Source organism: Erythrolamprus reginae, chromosome 8, assembly GCF_031021105.1.
Source record: "Erythrolamprus reginae isolate rEryReg1 chromosome 8, rEryReg1.hap1, whole genome shotgun sequence".
NCBI lineage: Eukaryota > Metazoa > Chordata > Lepidosauria > Squamata > Dipsadidae > Erythrolamprus > Erythrolamprus reginae.
Window position 1 is genome coordinate 11,911,456 of NC_091957.1, and position 22,789 is coordinate 11,934,244.

The 22,789-nt window shown below is 43.7% G+C and overlaps 1 protein-coding gene across 1 annotated transcript in view; it reads right to left on the bottom strand.

Moving 5' to 3' along the window:
* The window catches only part of PSMB7 (proteasome 20S subunit beta 7), a 50,588-nt gene extending 28,886 nt beyond the window's left edge, over positions 1–21,702 (bottom strand). Inside the window, exons 1-5 of the mRNA XM_070758856.1 lie at positions 21,534–21,702; positions 20,273–20,366; positions 20,068–20,165; positions 18,792–18,932; positions 15,810–15,925 (exon numbers count right to left, since the gene is read on the bottom strand). Coding sequence (XP_070614957.1) covers positions 15,810–15,925; positions 18,792–18,932; positions 20,068–20,165; positions 20,273–20,366; positions 21,534–21,607 — 523 coding nt within the window. The 5' untranslated portion in view covers positions 21,608–21,702. The remainder of the gene's footprint in view (positions 1–15,809; positions 15,926–18,791; positions 18,933–20,067; positions 20,166–20,272; positions 20,367–21,533) is intronic.
* Positions 21,703–22,789: the final 1,087 nt, after the last annotated feature.

Genomic DNA, 22,789 nt, shown 5'->3' on the forward strand with positions numbered 1-22,789 from the left:
AAGTAGGTACAGTATAGTAATAGAACATATCAATGAAAGAATAGAAGAAGAGATATAGGAATAGAGGAAAGGTATAGGAGATATAGGAGAGCAATAGGACAGGGGACGGAAGGCACTCTAGTGCGCTTGTACTCGCCCCTTACTGACCTCTTAGGAATCTGGATAAGTCAACTGTAGATAATCTAAGGGTAAAGTTTTGGGGGTTTGGGGATGACACTATGGAGTCCGGTAATGAGTTCCACGCTTCGACAACTCGGTTACTGAAGTCATATTTTTTACAGTCAAGTTTGGAGCGGTTAATATTAAGTTTAAATCTGTTGTGTGCTCTTGTGTTGCTGTGGTTGAAGCTGAAGTAGTCGCCGACAGGCAGGACGTTGCAGCATATGATCTTGTGGGCAATACTTAGATCTTGTTTAAGGCGTCTTAGTTCTAAACTTTCTAGGCCCAGGATTGAAAGTCTAGTCTCATAGGGTATTCTATTTCGAGTGGAGGAGTGAAGGGCTCTTCTGGTGAAGTATCTTTGGACATTTTCGAGGGTGTTAATGTCTGAGATGCGATATGGGTTCCAAACAGATGAGCTGTATTCGAGGATGGGTCTGGCAAAAGTTTTGTAAGCTCTGGTAAGTAGTGTGAGATTGGGCACACAGAGTCTGTTGGATTCATCCAAGGGGGGGATTTAAAAATTGTCCGAAGTTTTAAAGGGAGAAGAATTGGGGCTTGGGATAACGTCTATCTGGGGGGATGGATGGAGATAAAGCACCCCGTAATCTCTTTAACAAGTGGTTGTTGTTTTTTTTAAAAACAACCCCAAAAGATGGGGAATGGGAGGGAGGAAAGGAAGGAATGCTAGGGCAGTGATAGAAATATAGAAGATTGGCGGCAGAAAAAGACCTCATGGTCCATCTAGTCTGCCCTTATACTATTTCCTGTATTTTATCTTAGCAGCCATTTGGGGGGCTGTTTCCAAGCCTTTCTTCAGGCTGTTTTGGGGCCATTTCCTGGGCCGTTTTTGGGTTGAAAATGGCCTGAGAAACAGCTTGAAACCAGCCATGAAAATAGCTCAGAAAACAACTGGAAAATAGCCTGAAAAAAGCCCCCCCCCCCCCCCCCCAGAAACAGCCAGGGTTTTGGCGGTTTTCCACACCTGCAAAAACCAGATGGCCACCGCATATGGGCGCACCGGAAACCAGAGCAGTTGGGAATGGTGTGCATGTGCCCACAGAGGGGGCTCTGTGTGCCCACTCCGGCACCCGTGCCATAGGTTCACCACCACGGCGCATGGGGTTTTAAGCTTTTAAAGGAGGGAGGGGAAAAAATGAGGACCCAGAAGTCAAACGTTGCACCTCTGGGCTTTTCCCATTCGCGTGTGAGCAAAAATGTCTACGCGATTTCTATGTCGGGAACAATGTCATGAGCCGGGGTGGCGCAGCAGGTAGGGTGCTGTACTGCAGGCCACTGAAGCTGACTGTAGATCTGAAGGTCAGCAGTTCAAATCTCATCACCGGCTCAAGATTGACTCAGCCTTCCATCCTTCCGAGGTGGGTAAAATGAGGACCCGGATGTAGGGGCAATAGGCTGGCTCTGTTAAAAAGTGCTATTGCTAACATGTTGTAAGCCGCCCTGAGTCTAAGGAGAAGGGCGGCATAAAAATTGATTGAATGAATGAATGAATGAATGAATGAATGAATGAATGAATACAAGAGACAACCATCCAGGTACACAACTGCAACCTGGCACAGCCACCTTGACACCTGCCCACGTGCCATGCCGTTATTGCTCCCGTCTATTCTAGGAGAAGACAGGAGGAAGTGATTTAAGGGTGTCCAAAACACGGTTTAAGGCAGCAATGGCAAACCTAGGGCACAGAGAGACATATTGGAAGGCACGGGAGGCTGTTTTGCCCTCTGGAGGCTTCCGGGAAACTTCCCTGAAAGCTCCAGAATGCAAAAAACCTGCCCAATGGTCAAACCGGAAGTCTGTTTTCTGAACTTCTGGTTGGCCCGGTTTTTTTCACTGTCCCAGGCTTCAGTAAGGCTTGTGCGCAGGTGTGGAGACGGTAATAATTAATAATGATTTATTAGATTTGTATGCCGCCCCTCTCCGAGGACTCGGAGCGGCTCACGACAACAATATACGGTATACAAATCCAATGTTTAAAAAACAATTTAAAACCCCTTATTATAAAAACAATCACACAACCCTAACAAACCATACATAAAGGTGTGTGTATGTGTGCAGGGGGAGGAGGGAATGAGTGTGGGCATATGCTAGCATGCAAACCCGTTTGGTGTGCAAACCAGAAAAGGTTGGACATCCCTGGTTTAGGGTGTTTATTATTCATGGGTGGAGCTGGGCCACCCCATGAATTGCCCTTAAGAGGCTGTGCTGGAGACAAGAGACAACGAGGAACTCCGATCTGGTTTGAAGGACCTTCTACCCGTGTTCTAAAGTCTGCGGAAATTAATTTGTTTGTTATTGGATTTCTAGGCCCGCCCTTCTCCTTTTACAAACAGGAATACAGTGGTACCTCTACCTAACAACGCCTCGACTTAAGAAGTTTTCTAGATAAGAACTGGGTGTTCAAGATTTTTTTGCCTCTTCTTAAGAACCATTTTCTACTTAAGAAACCGAGCCCGGAAAAATTTCCCAGGAAATTTGAAAGCTGCACGAAGGCCTGGCCTGTTTCCTGCCATTCCCCCTTTAATCCCGGCCATCTCGGGCTTTTCTGGGCTGCCAGAGGAGCTTTTCAGTGGAGGTTAAGGAGGCTTTGGTAGCCCAGAGCGAACGGAGCGTTTCCCTTTCTCTGGGCACTGCCCCAGAGTCCCTCTTTTTTTTTTTTAAGCATTAAAGTTTTGGATTTTTTTGATTCCCTTCACCTCACCTTCTTCCTTCAGCAGCGACTCTCCTCCTCCTCCTCCTCCTCCTCCCAACCAAATTCCAAGCTTTTATTTCTTTCCCAATGGGTTTGCACGCATTATTTGCTTTTACATTCATTCCTATGGGAAAATTTGCTTCTACTTAAGAACGTTTCTACTTAAGAACCTGGTCACGGAACGAATTAAGTCCTTAAGTAGAGGTACCACTGTAAATACAAATGGAACATGTAAGAAACCCAACCTTAAAATCTAATTAAAACCCCAATTATTAAAAACAGTTCATCCACATTGATTCATCACAATCGTACAGTCGGCTGGAGCAAGATGGGTGGCGCTCAACGGCCCCAAGTCTGCGAGCAAAGGTGAGTTTTTAAAACCTAATGAAAGGCCGGGAGGGTGTGGGCAGTACGGATCTCCAGGGGGAGTTGATTCCAAAGGGCCGGGGCTGCCACAGAGAAGGCTCTTCCCCTAGATCCCACCAGATGGCATTGCTAAGCTGACGGGACTTGGAGAAGGCCCACTCTGACCAGCTGCTGGGATACATGAGGCAGGAGACGGTCCCGTAGGTTATCTGGTCCTAAGCATTGCTCCCAAGATCAACAGTTAAATTTAAGGGGTGGAGGGGGAAACAACCGTGTGACTCCACTCGAAAACACTCTAGAAGACCAAAATTCTGCTATGCATCCAGGAGCAAAGAAAGGAAGGATTTCAAGTCCAAGATTATCTTCTTTCCAGAAACAAAGGGGTGAGCCAAGAACTCATGCCCTTATCACCTCGAGGCTCGACTACCTGTAACGCTCTCTACATGGGGCTACCTTTGAAAAGTGTTTGGAAACTTCAGATCATGCAGAATGCAGCTGCGAGAGCAATCATGGGCTTCTCTAAGTATGCCCATATTACTCCAACACTCCGCAGTCTGCATTGGTTGCCCATCAGTTTCCGGTCACAATTCAAAGTGTTGGTTATGACCTATAAAGCCCTTCATGGCACCGGACCAGAATATCTTCGGGACCGCCTTCTGCCGCACGAATCCCAGCGACCGGTTAGGTCCCACAGAGTCGGCCTTCTTCGGGTCCCGTCGACTAAACAATGTCGTCTGGCGGGACCCGGGGGAAGAGCCTTCTCTGTGGTGGCTCCAACCCTCTGGAACCAGCTCCCCCAAGATTAGGATTGCCCCCACGCTCCTTAAAACCCACCTCTGTCATCAGGCATGGGGGAACTGAAACATCTCCCCCTTGCCCATGTTATTTTGGTGTCTGATTGATTGTGTGCTTGTTTTTATATATATTGGGGTTGTTTTATGAATTTCTTAACTTAAAATTGTAATTGGATTGGTGGGTATTGGATGTGTCACTATGTACTGCTTTTACCATTGTTGTGAGCCGCCCCGAGTCTGCGGAGAGGGGCGGCATATAAATCCAATGAATCTAATCTAATCTAATCTAATCCTTTCTGCTCCTTAACCCCCCCCCCCTTCCTGAAATCTCCACGAAAAATCTCGTTTTCGAGGGAGAGCCACTTAAAAAGAGAAGTGGGCTTCTCGGTCCACCCAGAACCTCTCTGAGGCGGCTGGGAGACGCAGCCGTGTGGAAAAGACTAACCCGCTCCGATTTGTCTAATCCATCAGTGTCAGGCCCACCTGACAAGGCACTTCTTCACCCGACCTCATTGTTATTCAATTTTCGGCTCTTCCCCGATACAAATCCGGTGCTCTCGGCAGACCCATTGATCGGGATCATTTTTCACGCCAGTTGCTGAATGAGGGGCCCCGGACTCCCGGTGGCGCTGGCTGTTTTTTTCGCAGACAACCCGTTGCCGATGGAGGGGAAGGGGAGATTTATGAATATGGAACGACACAGGAGTGTCCAGAGACCAGGCAGAGGCGCCCGATAGCCTCGCGCCGCTTCCCGAGGCCTGGAATCCAGACTTCCAAAGCGTCGTAATTTTATGCACGCATTTCATTACGGAGCCGTGGCCGGGAGCTTTTGCGAGGCGAGCCCGCAATCAGACAAATCTTGCCTCGTTTGCTGAAATCTACATTTGTCCTTTGTCAGCATAAAACACCTTAATTTGATGTTTTCACTCCTGGGTGAGCACCGAGTAGGTTTTAAAGCTCCTTTTGAGAAAGGGCAGGGCGCTCTCGTCTCCGAAGCGTGGAATTTGGACGCCCATTTGGCTCAGCGAGGGATAAAAACGTGCGCTGGACGCCTCGACGATTTGCAAGCGCGCTGAGGAAAGCAGGCAATTAGCATCCTGCTTCTACGGCGCTGGAAAAATCATTAGCAGCGATCTGTACGGGTGGCATTTAGCATCTCATCGCACAGATGCCTGGTACGTCGGAGACTTCCAGGTTTACACAAAAGCACCCTCTTCAACCCCCAGCGGTGACCCTCGCTGCCTCTGCATCCACACAAGGGACGGGTCTTCCACACATCGACCAAGGATTTAATAAAACACTTGTTGTGTAAAAAGTCCGCGGAGATTCTCAGTCAGTCGCAGTTGTCCCAACGGCGCTTTCTTCAGAAGGCAACTGGGCTTGGGTTTTTTTTTCCTTGAAGATGTTTCGCTTCTCGCCCAAGAAGCTTCTTTGGTTCTTTAGAACAGTGACTTTCAACCTTTTTTGAGCCGTGGCACATTTTTTACATTTACGAAACCCTGGGGCACATTGAGAGGGCGGGGTGGGGGGGTGGGTGCTAAAAAAAGTTTGGACAAAAAAATTCTCTCTCTCTTTCTCCCTTTCGCATTATTTCTCTCTCCCTCCCTCTTTCTCTCCCTCTTTCTCTCTCTCTCTCCATCCCTCTTTCTCTTCCTTCCTTCCTCTCTTTTTTGCTCTCTCTCTCCCTCCCTCCCTCCCTCCATGTCTTTCTCTCTCTCTCCTTCCCTCCCTCTGTTTCTCTCTCTCTCTCTTGCTTTCTTTCTCTCTCTCTCTTGTTCTCTTTATCTCTTGCTTTCTTTCTCTCTCTCTCTTGCTTTCTTTCTCTCTCTTGCTTTCTTTCTTTCTCTCTCTGAGCTTCGCGGCACACCTGACCATGTCTCACGGCACACTAGTGTGCCCCGGCACACTGGTTGAAAAACACTGCTTTAGAAGGCAACTGGACCTTGGTTTTTTTTCCTTGAAGACATTTCACTTCTCATCCAAGTCTAGTTGCTCCTTTAGAAGGCAACTGGACTTTGTTTTTCCTTGAAGACGTTTCGCTTCTCACCCAAGAAGCTTCCTCAGTTCTTCAGAAGGAAACTGAGCTTGGGTTTTTTCCTTGAAGAGGTTTTGCTTCTTACCCAAGAAGCTTCTTCAGTTCTTCAAAAGGCAAATGAACATTGTTCTTCCTTGAAGGCAATTTATTTCTCACCCAAGAAGCTTCTCCAGTTCTTCAGAAGGAAACTGGACTTTGTTTTTCCTTGAAGGCATTTCATTTCTCACCCAAGTCTAGTTGCTTCTTTAGAAGGCAACTGGACTTTGTTTTTCCTTGAAGAGGTTTTGCTTCTCACCCAAGAAGCTTCTTCAGTTTTTCAGAAGGGAACTGAGCTTGGGTTTTTTCCTTGAAGATGTTTCGCTTCTCACCCAAGAAGCTTCTTCAGTTCTTCAGAAGGCAACTGAACTTTGTTCTTCCTTGAAGGCATTTTATTTCTCACCCAAGAAGCTTCTCCAGTTCTTCAGAAGGAAACTGGGCTTGAGTTTTTTTCTTGAAGAGGTTTCACTTCTCACCCAAGAAGCTTCTTCGGTTCTTCATAAGGCAACTGAACTTTGTTCTTCCTTGAAGGCATTTTGCTTCTCATCCAAGTCTAGTTGCTTCTTTAGAAGGCAACTGGACTTTGTTTTTCCTTGAAAACATTTCGCTTCTCACCCAAGAAGCTTCTTCAGGTCAGTTCTGAACTCTGTTCTTCCTTGAAGGCATTTCGCTTCTCATCCAAGAAGCTTCTACAGTTCTTCAGAAGGGAACTGAACTTTGTTCTTCCTTGAAGGCATTTTATTTCTCACCCAAGAAGCTTCTCCAGTTCTTCAGAAGGAAACTGGGCTTGAGTTTTTTTCTTGAAGAGGTTTCACTTCTCACCCAAGAAGCTTCTTCAGTTCTTCAGCTCCTTGGATGAGAAGCTAAACATCTTCAAGGCAAAAAAAACCAAGTCCTCCAGTTGCCTTCAGGGAAAGTGTGAGCACATTTGGGACATTAGTTGTGTACTTCAGCACACAAGAGATCTGTCAGCCTCCTCAAGTCCAAAAGCTGACAACGACAGTGTTAAGAAGAGGAAATCAGCCTCCGTTCTCTTGCAGATATAATCCTGTTCCCCACTTCTGGAACCCCACAAATTCTAGGGAAATGCAGCTGTCTTTTTAGTAACAAAGAACCTGACACATTTACTACCTAGATCCCTAATCTCTGAAGAAGACAAAGGATGCAGGCTCTTTAAAGAATCCGATACCAAATCTGGGAATCGAAGGATTTCCCTGGCCAAACTCTAAAACAAAGCTGAAAATAACAAGTCGTTAATTCTGCGGCGAGATTGCTCTCCGTGGTCCTGAATTTTCTGCAGATCCTGGACATAAATAGCCAGGTCCTATCAAATCGATGCCTGCAAACTTCTGTTCGGTTTCATGTGGCCTCCTTGTATGGATCACACTAAGACAGTCTTCCCAGAAATTCTAAAACTCAAAAGACAATTCTGGACCCAAACAGCATCCCGTTTTTTAAAAAGCTAGCTGTGATTTAGGATTTAGGGGTAAAGGATTTAGGGGTCGTGATTTCTGACAGTCTCAAAATGGGTGAACAGTGCAGTCAGGCGGTAGGGAAAGCAAGTAGGATGCTTGGCTGCATAGCTAGAGGTATAACAAGCAGGAAGAGGCAGATTATGATCCCGCTATATAGAATGCTGGTGAGACCACATTTGGAATACTGTGTTCAGTTCTGGAGACCTCACCTACAAAAAGATATTGACAAAATTGAACGGGTCCAAAGACGGGCTACAAGAATGGTGGAAGGCCTTAAGCATAAAACTTATCAGGAAAGACTTAATGAACTCAATCTGTATAGTCTGCAAGACAGAAGGAAAAGGGGGGACGTGATTGAAACATTTAAATATATTAAAGGGTTAAATAAGGTCCAGGAGGGAAGTGTTTTTAATAGGAAAGTGAACACAAGAACAAGTGGACGCAATCTGAAGTTAGTTGGGGGAAAGATCAAAAGCAACATGAGAAAAAATTATTTTACTGAAAGAAGAGTAGATCCTTGGAACAAACTTCCAGCAGACATGGTAGATAAATCCACAGTAACTGAATATAAACATGCCTGGGATAAACATATATCCATCCTAAGATAAAATACAGAAAATAGTATAAGGGCAGACTAGATGGACTATGAGGTCTTTTTCTGCCGTCAGACTTCTATGTTTCTATGTGATGAGCTTTGGTGAATGATTTTAAAACGTCGTGGTTTTTTTTTTAAAAAAAACGTACCATTTCACCTCCAACCCAGCCACTGGGAAGCTAAACTAAGGATCCACAGCACCATTTCAACTTTAAACTCTTTAACGCTGTACACTTTGGGATACAATCGTAACAGAACAGCAGCGCAAATGCTTGGGGGAATTTTCAAAAATAGTTTTTTTAAAGAAATCAATAGACGTGGACTTTTCCAAATGTTGTTTTTTTCCTTTTTAAAAGAAGGAACATTCTATATGAGACCTGGCGAAGGGTGTAGGGTTTTCTGCCTAAGAAGGGGGTTGGACTAGAAGACCTCCAAGGTCCCTTCCAACTCTGTTGTTGTTATATTATTAATTATTAATAATCTGAGCCATAGTTCCCTCTAAGCTGAGCAGTGAGCAATTGCTCACTTAAAAATCATCATCAACTCAGAGTTTTCCAAACCTGCCCAGAAGCCGAGAGGGAAAGAGTGAGAGGGAAGGAGAGAGAGAGGAAGAGAGGAAGAGAGGAAGAGAGAGAAACAGATAGAAAAAAGAGAGGAAGGAAAAGAGAAAGAAAAAGAATGGGAGTAAGGAAGAGAGAAAGAAAATCAAAATCTAGTTTGAAACTAGCTCAACTATTTAAGTGGCATTTTGATATTGATAGAGTTGCCCTATTATGAGCTCACTGTTATAGACACACAGTACAGTATTTTATTTTGAAATTCTCTGAGGCAAAACAGGGTGGGTTTTTTATTTGTTTGTTTATTTATTTATTTATTTATTATTTCTGTGCTGCCCAGTCCCGAAGGGACTGCCGCTCAGACACTATACTTTTCCGCCCACCCCAAAAAAAAATTAGAGGGAACACTGATCTGAGCCAAAAAGTCCTCTCACCAGTCCAGTCTTTCCCCATCTTGCAATTCTCCAGAAATTCTGGATCACTTTTGAGAATTCCCCCATCCGGGCTGGACTACAATGATAATAACTACAACAACAGTGTTGGAAAGGACCTAGGAAGGACCTAGTCCAGCCCCCTGCTTAGGCAGGAAACCTTACACCACTTCAGACAAATGATTATTTATTTATTTATTTATTTATTGATTTATTGATTGATTGATTGATTGATTGATTTGATTTGATTTGATTTGTATGCCGCCCCTCTCCGTAGACTCGGGGCAGCTCACACCAACAATAAAACAATTCCAAGACAAATCTAATAATTTTAAAACATTAAAAAAAAACCTGTTATTAAAGCAGACATACACACTAACATACCATACATGAATTGTATAGGCCCGGGGGACCTAACATCTGCTTAAAAACTTCCAGTATTGGAACATTTACAACTTCTGGAGGCAAGTAGTTCCACGGATTAATTAACTGTCAGGAAACATCTCCTTAGTTCTAAGTTGCTTTTCTCCTTATTTAGTTTCCACCCATTGCTTCTTGTCCTGCCCTCAAGTGCTTTGGAGAATAGTTTGACCTCCAAATCTTCTTTGTGGCAGCCCCTGAGATATTGGAACACTGCTATCATGTCTCCCCTAGACCTTCTTTTCATCAGACTAATTCCTGCAACCGTTCTTCCTATGCTTTAGCCTCCAGTCCCCTCGTCATCTTAGTGGCTCTTCTCTGCACTCTTTCTAGAGTCTCCACATCCATCCAACATTCATCTCAACAATGGACTAAAGCCATCACTGGAATGGTTATCCTGGGTGACGCAACGGCGGTTATCAGAGAGAGAAAACGCACTAATTCAAGTGGTCCTTGACTTACGACCAATCACTGAGCCCAAAATTTCCATTGTTAAGCGAGAGACATTCATTAAAGAGAGCTCTGCCCCATTTTACGACCTTTCTTGTCACCGTTGTTAAGCGAATCGCTGCAGTTGTTAAGTCAATGACACAGTCATTAAGTGAATCTGGCTTTCTCCGTGACTTTGCTTGTCAGAAGGTCGCAAGAAGTGATCACGTGTCCCTGGGACACTGCAGCCGTCATGAATGTGAGTCAGTTGCCAAGGGTCTGAACTTTGATCATGTGACCATGGGGATGCTACAACGGTCTAAGTGTGAAAACTGGTCAAAAGTCACTTTTTTCAGCACCGTTGTAACTTGGAACAGTCACTAAATGAATTATTGTAAATCAAAGACTACCTGTATGAAAAGTATTAATAAGAAGAATACAACCGAACAGAATAGAAATATAGAATAGAACAGAACAGAATAGCACAGAATAGAAATATAGAATAGACCAGAATAGAATAGAATAGAATATAACAGAAATATAGAACATAAAAGAACAGAATAGACCAGAATAGAAATATAGAGTGGAATAGAACAGAACAGAAATATAGAATAGAATAGAACAGAATAGAATACCTTTCCTCTATTCCTATATCTCTTCTTCTATTCTTTCATTGATATATTCTATTCCTATACCTTCTTTTCTATTATTTCTTAGATATATTTTACTATGAGTATCTCCTCTATACCCTTCATCATGTATTTTACTATGTGTATATTGATATATACCCACTAAAACCCTCATTGTGTATTGGACAAAATAAATGTAAATAAATAAATAAAAATAGAATAGACCAGAATAGAAATATAGAATAGAACAGAACAGAAATATAGAATAGAACAGAATAGAATACACCAGAATAGATATATAGAATGGAATATAGAAATATAGAATAGGACAGAATAGAAATATAGAATAGAACAGAACAGGATAGAATAGAATAGGAAATAGAAGGAAAAAGAGAACATAATAAGAAATAGGAATAGGAATGGAATATAGAACAGAATAGCATAGCATAGAAAATAGAATAGAGCAGAACAGAACAGAAGAATAGAACAGGACAGGACAAAATAATGGAATGGAATGGGAGACTGGCCTGGCATGGATAGGACAGGACAGAAAATAGAGTAGAGTAGAATGAAATAGAATTAGAATAAATCAGAATTACAAATAGAAATAGAACTTTATTGTCACTTTAAATGTCGACTAATCAGCATACATTAAAAGGAAATTCCATTGCCTTCCGTTCTCAAAGGACGACCTTTTTGCATAGATCCTCACACACATACAAATATAGGACCCCGAGAAACTTCAAAGCCAAGTTCGAACATATATGTTGGCAAACTGGTTTGGGCTGGCAGATTTCCTCCAAACTAAATCCTGAGTTTTGCCCAAAGGTGATCGGATGGGAAAGTTAACGCACCGGCCCTGAATACATTTGGCTCAGACCTTACAAGGAGTTCAGAGACCTCACTTTGTCTTCCTAAAATTAAAGAAGAGGGAAGAGAAAGGATTTGCATGTCTGGATAAAAAGAGACACAACGGGAATCCTAAAGGAGGTGGAGGAAATGCTGGTTTCTTCCTTGAGAATCATTCTCAAATGGTTTGTTTTCTCTTGCTGGCTTTAGGGGAAAGTATTTGGCACATAGTCGTCTTTCAGAGCAAACAAAACCAATTTATTTATTTTTATTTTTTTAAAAAGACACCCGAGAGCTCAGTGTACAAGATCTTTGCTTTATTTTGGTTCCACTAATCACCTACTATGTACACTTGTCTTACTCTCTTCTCACACAGAGAGAGAGAGAGAGAGAGAGAGAGAGAGCAAGGTAATTTATCGGCTCAGCGGCTTAATAATTTATGTTTCAGGGCAACATTTATAAATATTAATCCAATTTCATCTTTTATGTTAATCCGCATCAGAGGCGGGATGGAATATGACATCATAAATCCTATAATAGCGTTCTTTCAACAACAAAAAAAGGGGGGGGAGACAGGCTGTGCGCACAGAATAAATAATGTAATACTTGGGTGTCGTGGCACCATCTATTGGCCTGAAAATGGTCTCGCTCGATTAAATCTCAGATCTGCAGTGGCCCGCGGTTCCTATTGATACCCTCCCCACCATGCTTCCTCGAAAGTGGACACAGAGAAAGGAAGTCTGCAACTGTAGTTAAGTCCTTGACTTATGGCCCCAATTTGAGCACAAAACCTGCTAAGCGAAATAGTGGTTGTGTGAATTTTATGCCCTTTCCTGCTTCTTTAACCGAGTCACTGCAGTTGTAAAGTTAAGTCTCATTTTTCCCAGCGGCCTTATCGAGGTCCCGTCGGCCAGACAATGTCATCTGGCAGGGCCTAGGGGAAGAGCCTTCTCTGTGGCGGCCCCATAGAAACATAGAAGTCTGACGGCAGAAAAAGACCTCCTGGTCCATCTAGTCTGCCCTTATACTATTTTCTGTATTTTATCTTAGGATGGATCTATGTTTATCCCAGGCATGTTTAAATTCAGTTACTGTGGATTTATCTACCACGGCTGCTGGAAGTTTGTTCCAAGGATCTACTACTCTTTCAGTAAAATAATATTTTCTCATGTTGCTTTTGATCTTACCCCCAACTAACTTCAGATTGTGTCCCCTTGTTCTTGTGTTCACTTTCCTATTAAAAACACTTCCCTCCTGGGCCTTATTTAACCCTTTAATATATTTAAATGTTTCGATCATGTCCCCCCTTTTCCTTCTGTCCTCCAGACTATGCAGATTGAGTTCATTAAGTCTTTCCTGATACGTTTTATGCTTAAGACCTTCCACCATTCTTGTAGCCCGTCTTTGGAACGAACTCCCTCCGGAGATACGTACCACCCCCTCCCTCCTGGTCTTTCATAAAGCTTTGAAGACCCACCTCTGCCGGCGGGCACGGGGCCGTGAGGGATGAGACTGTCTCTGGCTGATACGAGATATGATTGGATTGGATGAATGCGTGTGATTGTACGTGGGGTCTTTTTAAAAATATTTTTAGTAAATTCCATAATCTTTTATAGTTATTTAATTTCTTATTCAATGTTGTACACCGTCTTGAGTCGCTTCGAGAAGGGCAGCATAGAAATCAATCAATCAATCAATCAATTAATCAATCAATCAAATAAATAATGAAATAACATAAGTAACAGGATTGTTCAATCTGGCTTCCTCGTGCTTGTCAGAAGGTTGCCGTAGGGCAGTGATGGCAAACCTTTTTTTTCTTCGGGTGCTGAAAGTGTGTGCGCATGTGCTATCGCGCATGTGCAAGTGCCCACACCCATAATTCAATGCCTGGAGAGGGTGAAAACAGCTTCCCCCGCCTCCCCGCCGGAGGCCCTTTGGAGGCCAGAATTGGCCTGTTTCCCAACTTCTGGTGGGCCCAGTAAGCTCGTGTTTCGCTCTTCCCAGGCTCCAAAGGCTTCCCTGGAGCCGGGGGAGGACAAAAACGCCCTCCTCTTCCTCCCCCCTTGCCGGAGGCTCTCTAGAAGCCAAAAACGCCCTCCCGGAACCTCTTTGTGAGCCAAAAATCAGCTGGCAGGCACACACAGGCATGTTGGAGCTGAGGTAGGGCAATGGCTCGTGTGCCAGTAGATATGGCTCTGCGTGCCACCTGTGGCACCCATGACATAGGTTCGCCATCTCTGCCATAGGGGATTGTGTGACACACACACCTGGGACGCTGCGACCGCCATAAATGCGAGACGGTTGTCAAGCATCCAGATTTTGACCGCGTGGCCCATGGAGATTCCTGCAACAGTGGTTAAAGTGTGAAAAAGGCTCATGAGTCGATTTTTTCCCCCTAGCGCCCGTTGTACCTTTGAAATGGTCACTAATCGAACCGTTTGGAAGTCAAGGGTTAACTGTATGGAATCTTTCGGGCCGATAAAGACTTTTTGCCCAAACAAAATCTGAATTTCGCAGAAGGGGAGAGGCGGAAAACAGTCCATCATCCAATCATCATTTCTATTCGTAACCTGGGTACATTATTTCTGGGGGGTTTTCTGTATTTATTTTATTTTTCAAATTTATAGGTCACCCTCTCAGGGTGTCTTAGAACAATAAAATGATTCCAAAATTAAGATACCCCAATACATAGAATAAAAACAAGTAGAAAAATTAAAACCCGGTATAAACAACATACAATCATCCCCCATTCATATTATTGGCCAGAGCAGAAAACTATCACTATAAATGTTTACATTTATAGTTATGTCTATGACATCTGCGGAGAGGGGCGGCATACAAATCTAATAAATAAATAAAATAAAATAAATCTAATCATAGCTAATAAGTGATGGCGAACCCTTTTTTCCTTGGGTACCGAAAGCGTCAATGCCCACCCACATGCCCCAATCCACCCGCGCATGCGTGATTTTTAAAAAAATTAGTTTTACTGTTTTTAAATGTGGTTTTTATACCCTGTAAGCTGCCTTGAGTCGCCACGGGTGAATAGACAAGAATAGAAATTAGATAGACAGGCAGACAGACAGACAATTTAATTTAATAAATTTATAGACCACACAACTCCTTGCGAACTCTAAATAGATAGATAGATAGATAGATAGATAGATAGATAGATAGATAGATAGATAGATAGATAGATGCCAATTATAGTTTGATATTTGTCTTATTATTTTTTAATTTTTTTTCTTGTTTTGCATTTGTATTTTGTATTTGTGCTTTTTGATCTTGGAAAATTAATAAAAACTATTTTAAAACAAACAAACAAACAAACAAATGCTGACATCAACCTATAAAGCCCTTCATGGCATCGGACCAGAATATCTCTGGGACCGCCTTCTGCCGCATGAATCCCAGCAGCCGATTAGGTCCCACAGATTTGGCCTTCTCCGGGTCCCGTCGACTAAACAATGTCGTTTGGCAGGACCCAGGGGAAGAGCCTTCTCTGTGGTGGCCCCGACCCTTTGGAACCAACTCCCCTTAGATATCAGAGTTTCCCCCACCCTCCTTGCCTTTCGTAAGCTCCTTAAAACCCACCTCTGTCGTCAGGCATGGGGGATTTGAGACTTTCCCTTCCCCCTAGGCTTATAAAATTTATGCAATTTATGCATGGTATGTCTGTATGTATGATTGGTTTCTTAAATTAGGGTTTTTAAATTAACTTAAATATTAGATTTGTTTATATTGTCTTATTATTGTTGTTAGCCGCCCTGAGTCTACGGAGAGGGGCGGCATACAAATCTGATAAATAAATAAATAAACTGCAGCAATTCACTTAACAAGTATGGCAAGGAAGGTCGTAAAATGTGAGCAAAATTCCCTTAATAACTGCCATGCTTAGTCACATGTATTTTGGGCTTCATTGCGAGCCTAAGTTGAGACTATCCATATTTTTTTTCACTTCCTCCTTAGAACTTCAGGAGCATTGACATCCACAAGTCTTAAAACTTGCCAAGGCTGGAGACCCCAGCTTTACAAAACTGGCCTTCAGTCTGACTCCCCCCCACCCTCCGAAGATTTTTTTTTTAAGGTAAAAATTCCCATCCGAGTGAGGAAATTCCTTTACGCAGCTTCCTCCAATTCTTTCCAAGAGTCTCCAGAGGGGATCAAAGGCACCGTTTCGCTTTCTTTTTCTGCCCTATTAGCTGAATCATCATGAAGGACAGGGAGAGTGGAAAAAAATAAATAAATGCACTGCGCCCCCACTAGGGGGCAGTGCAGACGCCTCAATCAACTGGGTTGTGAAAAAAGGCGGGTGACTCACCCATTGTGACATAAGGCAGCTTGTCGGTGGAGCCATGAGGATAAATGCTGTACAGGTGAGGCCCAGTTACGTCCACTCCACCAAGAACCAAAGCCGCACCAATGTACCCCTGGTACCTGGAACATAAATTCATCTTATCAATTAAGAAACATCAGTGTGGATAAATCTCTTTCTGAAGCCTGTTTGCCTCCAACCCACTGCAAATTTCTTGGGGGGTTTTTTAATAATAATTTTTTAATTTCATTTATATATAAACAATCCGTTTTCCATTAATCAGTGTGTCGTATAGGTACAAATATTTTGTGCCAATGTTCAAAATATAATCTTATTTGTTATTTAATCCCATTTTAGCTTAATTGAGCTTAATGGAGGTTGTGAGAGCTCCAACCATTTATGGCCATTTGCCCAAAATGGTGTAGGGACACCTGCTAGGGGGTTGGACTAGATGACCTACATAACTTCTTCTGCTGTTAATGTGTATTCCTATTCTCTAACCACCGGTAAAATCCCATTTTAGCTTAATTTCCAATACCTTGTGTATCTAATATTATAACAATCCCACTGTTTAACTCTATTAATTATGTTAACTATTAGTACAAGTTTATATATATATATATATATATATATATATATATATGTAGATTGTTCTGAGTTCGGGTTTTGCCCTGTGTAATGTTTTGCATGTCTATGCGACGTTTCGGTAAAATCACATTTACCATCATCAGGCTGGAGTTCCAATCTCTGTGTTTTTGCAAATGAATATTAGCAACTGACATTCCTTCTTAGCATGTAGTGTGGGGGTGGAGATTTGCTTTGAATGTAGCAAATAGATTGGGTGACTATGCTTCCGTGATCTGATTGGTTGGTGTAATCATGGTTATAGAAGGAATGGTATGAAGATTATGAAGTGTTTTGTTTAAGTCTGATTTCCAAATATAAATATATATATATATATATATAATAAGTTTTATTTATACACATATATACATAATACACAAAACATATATACATAATACACAAAACAAAAGACATAATACACAAAACAAAAGTCTTCGGAGAGGGGCGGCATACAAATCTAAATAATAAATAAATAAATAAATAAATAAATAAATTTAAAGACATTGGACATATGTGTAGCAAATCTAATGCTACTATTAGTACACGTTGATAAATTTTTGGACCAAGGAGATTCAACCTGGAAATAACTTTGTGACAGTGAGAGCGATCAACCAGTAGAACAGCTTGCCTGAGGAGGTTGTGAGAGCTCCAACCATTCATGGCCATTTGCCCGAAATGGTGTAGGGACCCCTGCTAGGGGGTTGGACTAGATGACCTACAAGGACCATTCCAAGTCTAATAATTTAGTCTAATCTAATCTTATATACTTTAAATAACTTCTTCTGCTGTTTATGCGTATTCCTATTCCCAGTCACCGGTAAAAAGATTTCCAAATTGCGATAAAATTTATACGTGTGCAGAAATGAATAGGCTGGCAATGGAGATCAAGGGATTAAACAATTCAGAATATTATGGAACTGGGAACAAATGGTATAACTGGTCTAAAAATAAAACCAAAGCAATGTGATATAATGTGGAAGGACATAAGAAAATTTAGAAATACAGTGGTACCTCTACTTAAGAACTTAATTCCTTCCGTGACCAGATTTTTAATAAGAAAAGTTTCTAAGTAGAAGCAATTTTTCCCATAGGAATCAATGTAAAAGGAAATAATGCGTGCACATCCATTAGGAAAGAAATAAAAGCTTGGAATTTGGGTGGGAGGAGGAGGAGGAAGAAGAAGAGGAGGAGGACAGTCGCTGCCCAGAGCGAAGGAAGCATTTCTTTTCTCTGGGAGCTGGCAGAGGTTTATTCCCTCTCCAAGCGCCCAGAGAAAGGAAAATGCTTTGTTCACTCTGGACTGCCAAAGCCTCCTTAAGTGCCACCAAAAGGCTCCTCTGGCAGCCCAGAAAAACCCAAGATGGCCGGGATTAAAGGGGGAATGGCAGGAAACTGGCCACGCCTTCGTGCTGCTCTCAAATTTCCTGGGAAATATTTCCGGGCTCGGGTTCTTAAGTAGAAAAGGGTTCTTAAGAAGAGGCAAAAAAATCTTGAACACCCAGTTCTTATCTAGAAAAGTTCTTAAGTAGAGGCATTCCTAAGTAGGGGTACCACTGTATTATAAAAGATAATGTACTGGGACAAGTGGTACAATTGGTTAAGGGGAAAAGAATATTTACAAATATTACAAAAAGACGACATTCCAACAAACTAATCTTTAATGGATGACAAAATACAAACCATCACTACAACTACTACCAATAATACACAAAATTTACATACAACATTGGATGACCAGAACTGACGACTCCCAAAATAAACTCACAACAAACTTTTAAAACATCAAGAAGGGAGTTAACATTTCAACTACACCTACAAATCTTATGTCGTACTGAATCGCGATACCAGCTCTTTTTCCACCTCTCTCATTCTCTTCTTTTTTCTTTTCTACCCTTTTCTAAGACTTCTCTCCTCTATTATTTACTTCTTCTTTTTACTTCTCTTCTTTCTTTTTTTCTCTCTCTCCTCTCTCTATTACCTCTATGATTATATTAGGTTATGTTATATGTTCCAAGTGTACTAACCTTTACCTTATGTACCATTGATTTATTTTATGCTATTCTCTGTATTTTTATTATCGCAAAACTTAATAAAGATTATTTTTTTAAAAAGATAATGTATTATAATATAGATACAATGTAAAAAACTGGGCATGTATCTGTGTTAGATTATTGTGATGTTTCAAAAAAAGAATAAATGAATAAATAAATCATAGGGGGGGAAAGATTTCCAAATTGTATAGTAATTTCTTGGTTTGAAATCTCCCCCCCCCCCCCCAAATCTTTCATATTTTGACTCTATCCCCAAATCAGCCTCTGAAAGGTGTGGCGGGAAGCCTTTGCACCCCTGGCAACAACTAAATACCTGAAAAGCATCTGCTTCAGCATCCGGTTGGCCGTCACGACTCTCGGAAGCCGGCCGGTCGAAAGGGAGTGAAGTTCCATGTTTGATGAGATCATCTGGGTAGTCATTTCAGTGTCCGCAGCCGTTCCGGCCCCACAGCAGCTGCAAGAATAATATAGCGTCACTTTATACCTCCACTGAGAAATAGAAGATTGATGGCAGAAAGAGACCTCCTGGTCCATCTAGTCTGCCCATACACTATTTTCTGTATTTTATCTTAGGGTGGAGCTATGTTTATCCCAGGCGTGTTTCAATTCAGTTCCTGCAGATTTACTAATTTACTAACCACATCTGCTGGAGGTTTGTTCCAAGCATCTACTACCCTTTCAGTCAAATAATATTTTCTCACGTTGCTTCTGATCTTTCCCCCAACTAAACTCAGATTGGGCCCCCTTGTTCTTGTGTCCACTTTCCTATTAAAAACACTTCTTTCCTTAACGTTATTTAGAAACAGAGAAGATTGACGGCAGAAAAAGACCTCATGGTACATCTAGTCCGCCCTTATACTATTTCCTGTATTTTATCTTAGGATGGATATATGTTTATCCCAGGCATGTTTACATTCAGTTACTGTGGATTTACCAACCACGTCTGCTGGAAGTTTGTTCCAAGGATCTACTACTCTTTCAGTAAAATAATATTTTCTCATGTTGTTTCTGATCTTTCTCCCAACTAACCTCAGATTGTGCCCCCTTGTTCTTGTATTCACTTTCCTATTAAAAACACTTCCCTCCTGGACCTCATTTAACCCTTTAACATTTTTAAATGTTTCGATCATGTCCCCCCTTTTCCTTCTGTCCTCCAGACTATACAGATTGAGTTCTTTAAGTCTTTCCTGATACGTTTTATGCTTAAGACCTTCCACCATTCTTGTAGCCCGTCTTTGGACCCGTTCCATTTTGTCAATATCTTTTTGTAGGTGAGGTCTCCAAAACTGAACACAGTATTCCAAATGTGGTCTCACCAGTGCTCTATATAGTGGGATTACAATCTCTTCCTGCTTGTTATACCCCCACGCTTGACGACAGAGGTGGGTTTTAAGGAGTTTACAAAAGGCAAGGAGGGTGGGGGCAGTTCTAATCTCTGGAGGGAGCTGATTCCAGAGGGTCGGAGCCGCCACAGAGAAGGTTACCATACTTCACTTCGCTTGCCACACAATTCACATGCATCTTCTCCTTCCGACAAGGACACCTGATGCTCAAAACCCCAGCCCTCCCCACCCAGATACGGGACTTACTAGATGTTGGGGGCGATGAAATGGATCTTGGCACAGTTCTTGTCGGCAACCACCATCCCTTCGGTGGCTCGGGTGTCTGCTCCCAGCACAATACCATCCTGGGGGAGGGTGGGACAAGAGAGAGGAGTCAAGGATGCATCTCGCCAGGGCGATTTCCACCGCCTCCCCCCTGCACCCCTTGTGAGAACCGCAGAGTCAGCCTTACCTTGTACACCACACCGGCTATGGTGGTGCCCGTCTTGCGAGCGGTGGGCAGCCGAAGACCCTTCTGGGCCCCCTCTGATTCCAGCTGGGCATTCCTTCAGCGGAAGAGAAACATGAGAAGAGTCACTACCAGCATTCCCAAATCATGGATTGATATTTGATAAGAGAACAGTGGTTAGAGCACAAAACTGCAAGCTGCTTCAGCTACCTGCTAGCTGTAGTTCAGCAGTTCAAATCTCACCACCGGCTCAAGGTTGACTCAGCCTTCTGTCCTTCCGAGGTGGGTCAAATGAGGACCCAGATGGTTGGGGGCAAGAGGCTGATTCTGTAAACCGCTTAGAGAGGGCTGTAAAAGCAATAGGAAGCGGTAGATAAGTTTAAGTACTACTGCTATCTCCCTCCTTCCCTTCCTCCTCCCCAGTAGTTAGAATGCAGGATTTCAGGCTAACTCTACCCACTGCCAACAGTTCAATCCTGACTGGCTCCAGGTTGACTCAGATTATTGGGGGCAATATGCTAACTCTGTAATCCGCTTAGGAAGAGTGGTAATGCACTGTCAAGTGGTATATAAGGCTAACTGCTATTCCTTCCTTCTTTCCCTCCCTCCCAGTGGTTAAAATGCAGGATTCTAACCCTGCCCACTGCCAGTACTTCAATCCTGGCTGGCTCAGCCTTCCATCTTTCCAAGGTGAGTAAAATGAGGACCCAGATTGTTGGGGGCAAAAAGCTGACTCTGTAAAACTGCTTAGGAAGGGCTGTAAGAGCACTATGAAGCCGTTTATGTCTAAATGTTATACAGTATTTATTTTTTGGGAGGGGTTTAAGATCAACTCAAAAGGGGGGGCTGGTTCTGGAGGGGAGGGGGTCTCCTCGCATTCCCCGTCCCACCAGGCTGCCTACAGGCGCTCCATCCCTTTCCGGGACTCCAACTCCCAGCATGCCTCAGCGTGGCCCCTCAAGGGCGGGGCCTCTGGGAAGAGTAGTTCCAAGAGGGCCCGGAGAAGCCCCCGGCCCGTCCACCGCCGGGAACGGGCACAACTCGCCCGGAAGTGGCAAGGGGTTTTTTCCCCTGACGGGAGGCAGCGGCATCCGGCTGGCCGTGGCGCTCCGGGCCCGCTCGGCCTCGGGGAAGCTCAGCTCCTGAGTCACGCTCACTTTAGCCTCGCCCGCCTCGACCTGCTGGGCCACGCCGCGTCCTCCCGGCCCCTCGGTCGTCTCTTTCGGGCCTCCCGCCCGCCTCCCCGCCACCTCCCGGGCCTCACCGGGTGCAGTTGTGGAAAGAAAAGCCGCCGGTTGCCGGCATCGAGGCCTGCCTCAGCAACGAGAGCGACGCCATCTTGGTCGGTTGTGGAGAAGGCGGGGCGAGCGGGGCGGGGCCACGCCCTTAGCCGCGCCCCTCCCCCGGCTGAGTTGGGCCACGCCCTCCGCTGTGAGCACGTGGGCCGGTTGGGGATTTCGGAGGGGAGGGCGGAGATTCTGGAGGGTGTGAAGGGACAATCATTCCCAGCCGATGTTGGGCTGGTGCACAGCCCCCTGCGGGACAAGGGATCCATCATCCCCAGCCAATGCTGGGTTGTCGCGCAGCCCCATGGGACAAGGGATCCATCATTCCCAGCCGAGTCTGGGAGTGTTACACAACCTTATGCAGGCTCATCATCCCCAGCCAATGCTGGGCTGTCGTATAGCCCCGTGCGGGACAAGAGATCCATCATCCCCAGCCGATGTTGTGTTGTCGCACACAGCCCCATGGGACAAGGATCCATCATCCCCAGCCGATGCAGGACTGTCGCGCAGCCCTGTGGAGGGTTAGGAATCCATCATCCCCAACCAATGCTGGGGTGTCACACAGCTCCGTGGGGGACAAGGGATCCATCATGCCCAGCCGATGCAGGGTTAGGGATCCAATACAATACTCAGATTGCGGATTCCTTTTCCCCAAGTGCATTATTTTACATTTGGAAACATTAAACTGCAGTTTCCATTGCTTTGACCACTTGTAGTTCTAAGCTTTCTAACCCTGGGATTGTAAGTCTAGTTGTGTGCAAGTGGAGTTGTGGGAGCTTGATTCCTGGAAGCTTTCAAGAAGAGACTGGACTGCTATTTGTATGATAATATTATTATTAATAATAATAATTTATTAGATTTGTATGCCACCCCTCTCCGAAGACTCGGGGCGGCTCACAACATTAACAGCAATACAATACAGTACAAATCTAATGTTAAAAATTAAAAAGCTAATTTAAAATACATTTTCATAAAAATCATCCACTACACCAGTGTTTCCCAACCTTGGCAACTTGAAGATATTTGGACTTCAACTTCCAGAATTCCCCATCCAGCAGTCCAAATATCTTCAAGTTGCCAAGATTGGGAAACACTACACTACACAGTCATATACACTCAATCCAACTAGTCATAATACAGAAGTCAGAAAGGGGGGGGCAATTGTCCCCCCACACCTGGAGACAGAGGTGAGTCTTCAGCATTTTGCAGAAGGTGTGGAGGGTAGGGGCAGTTT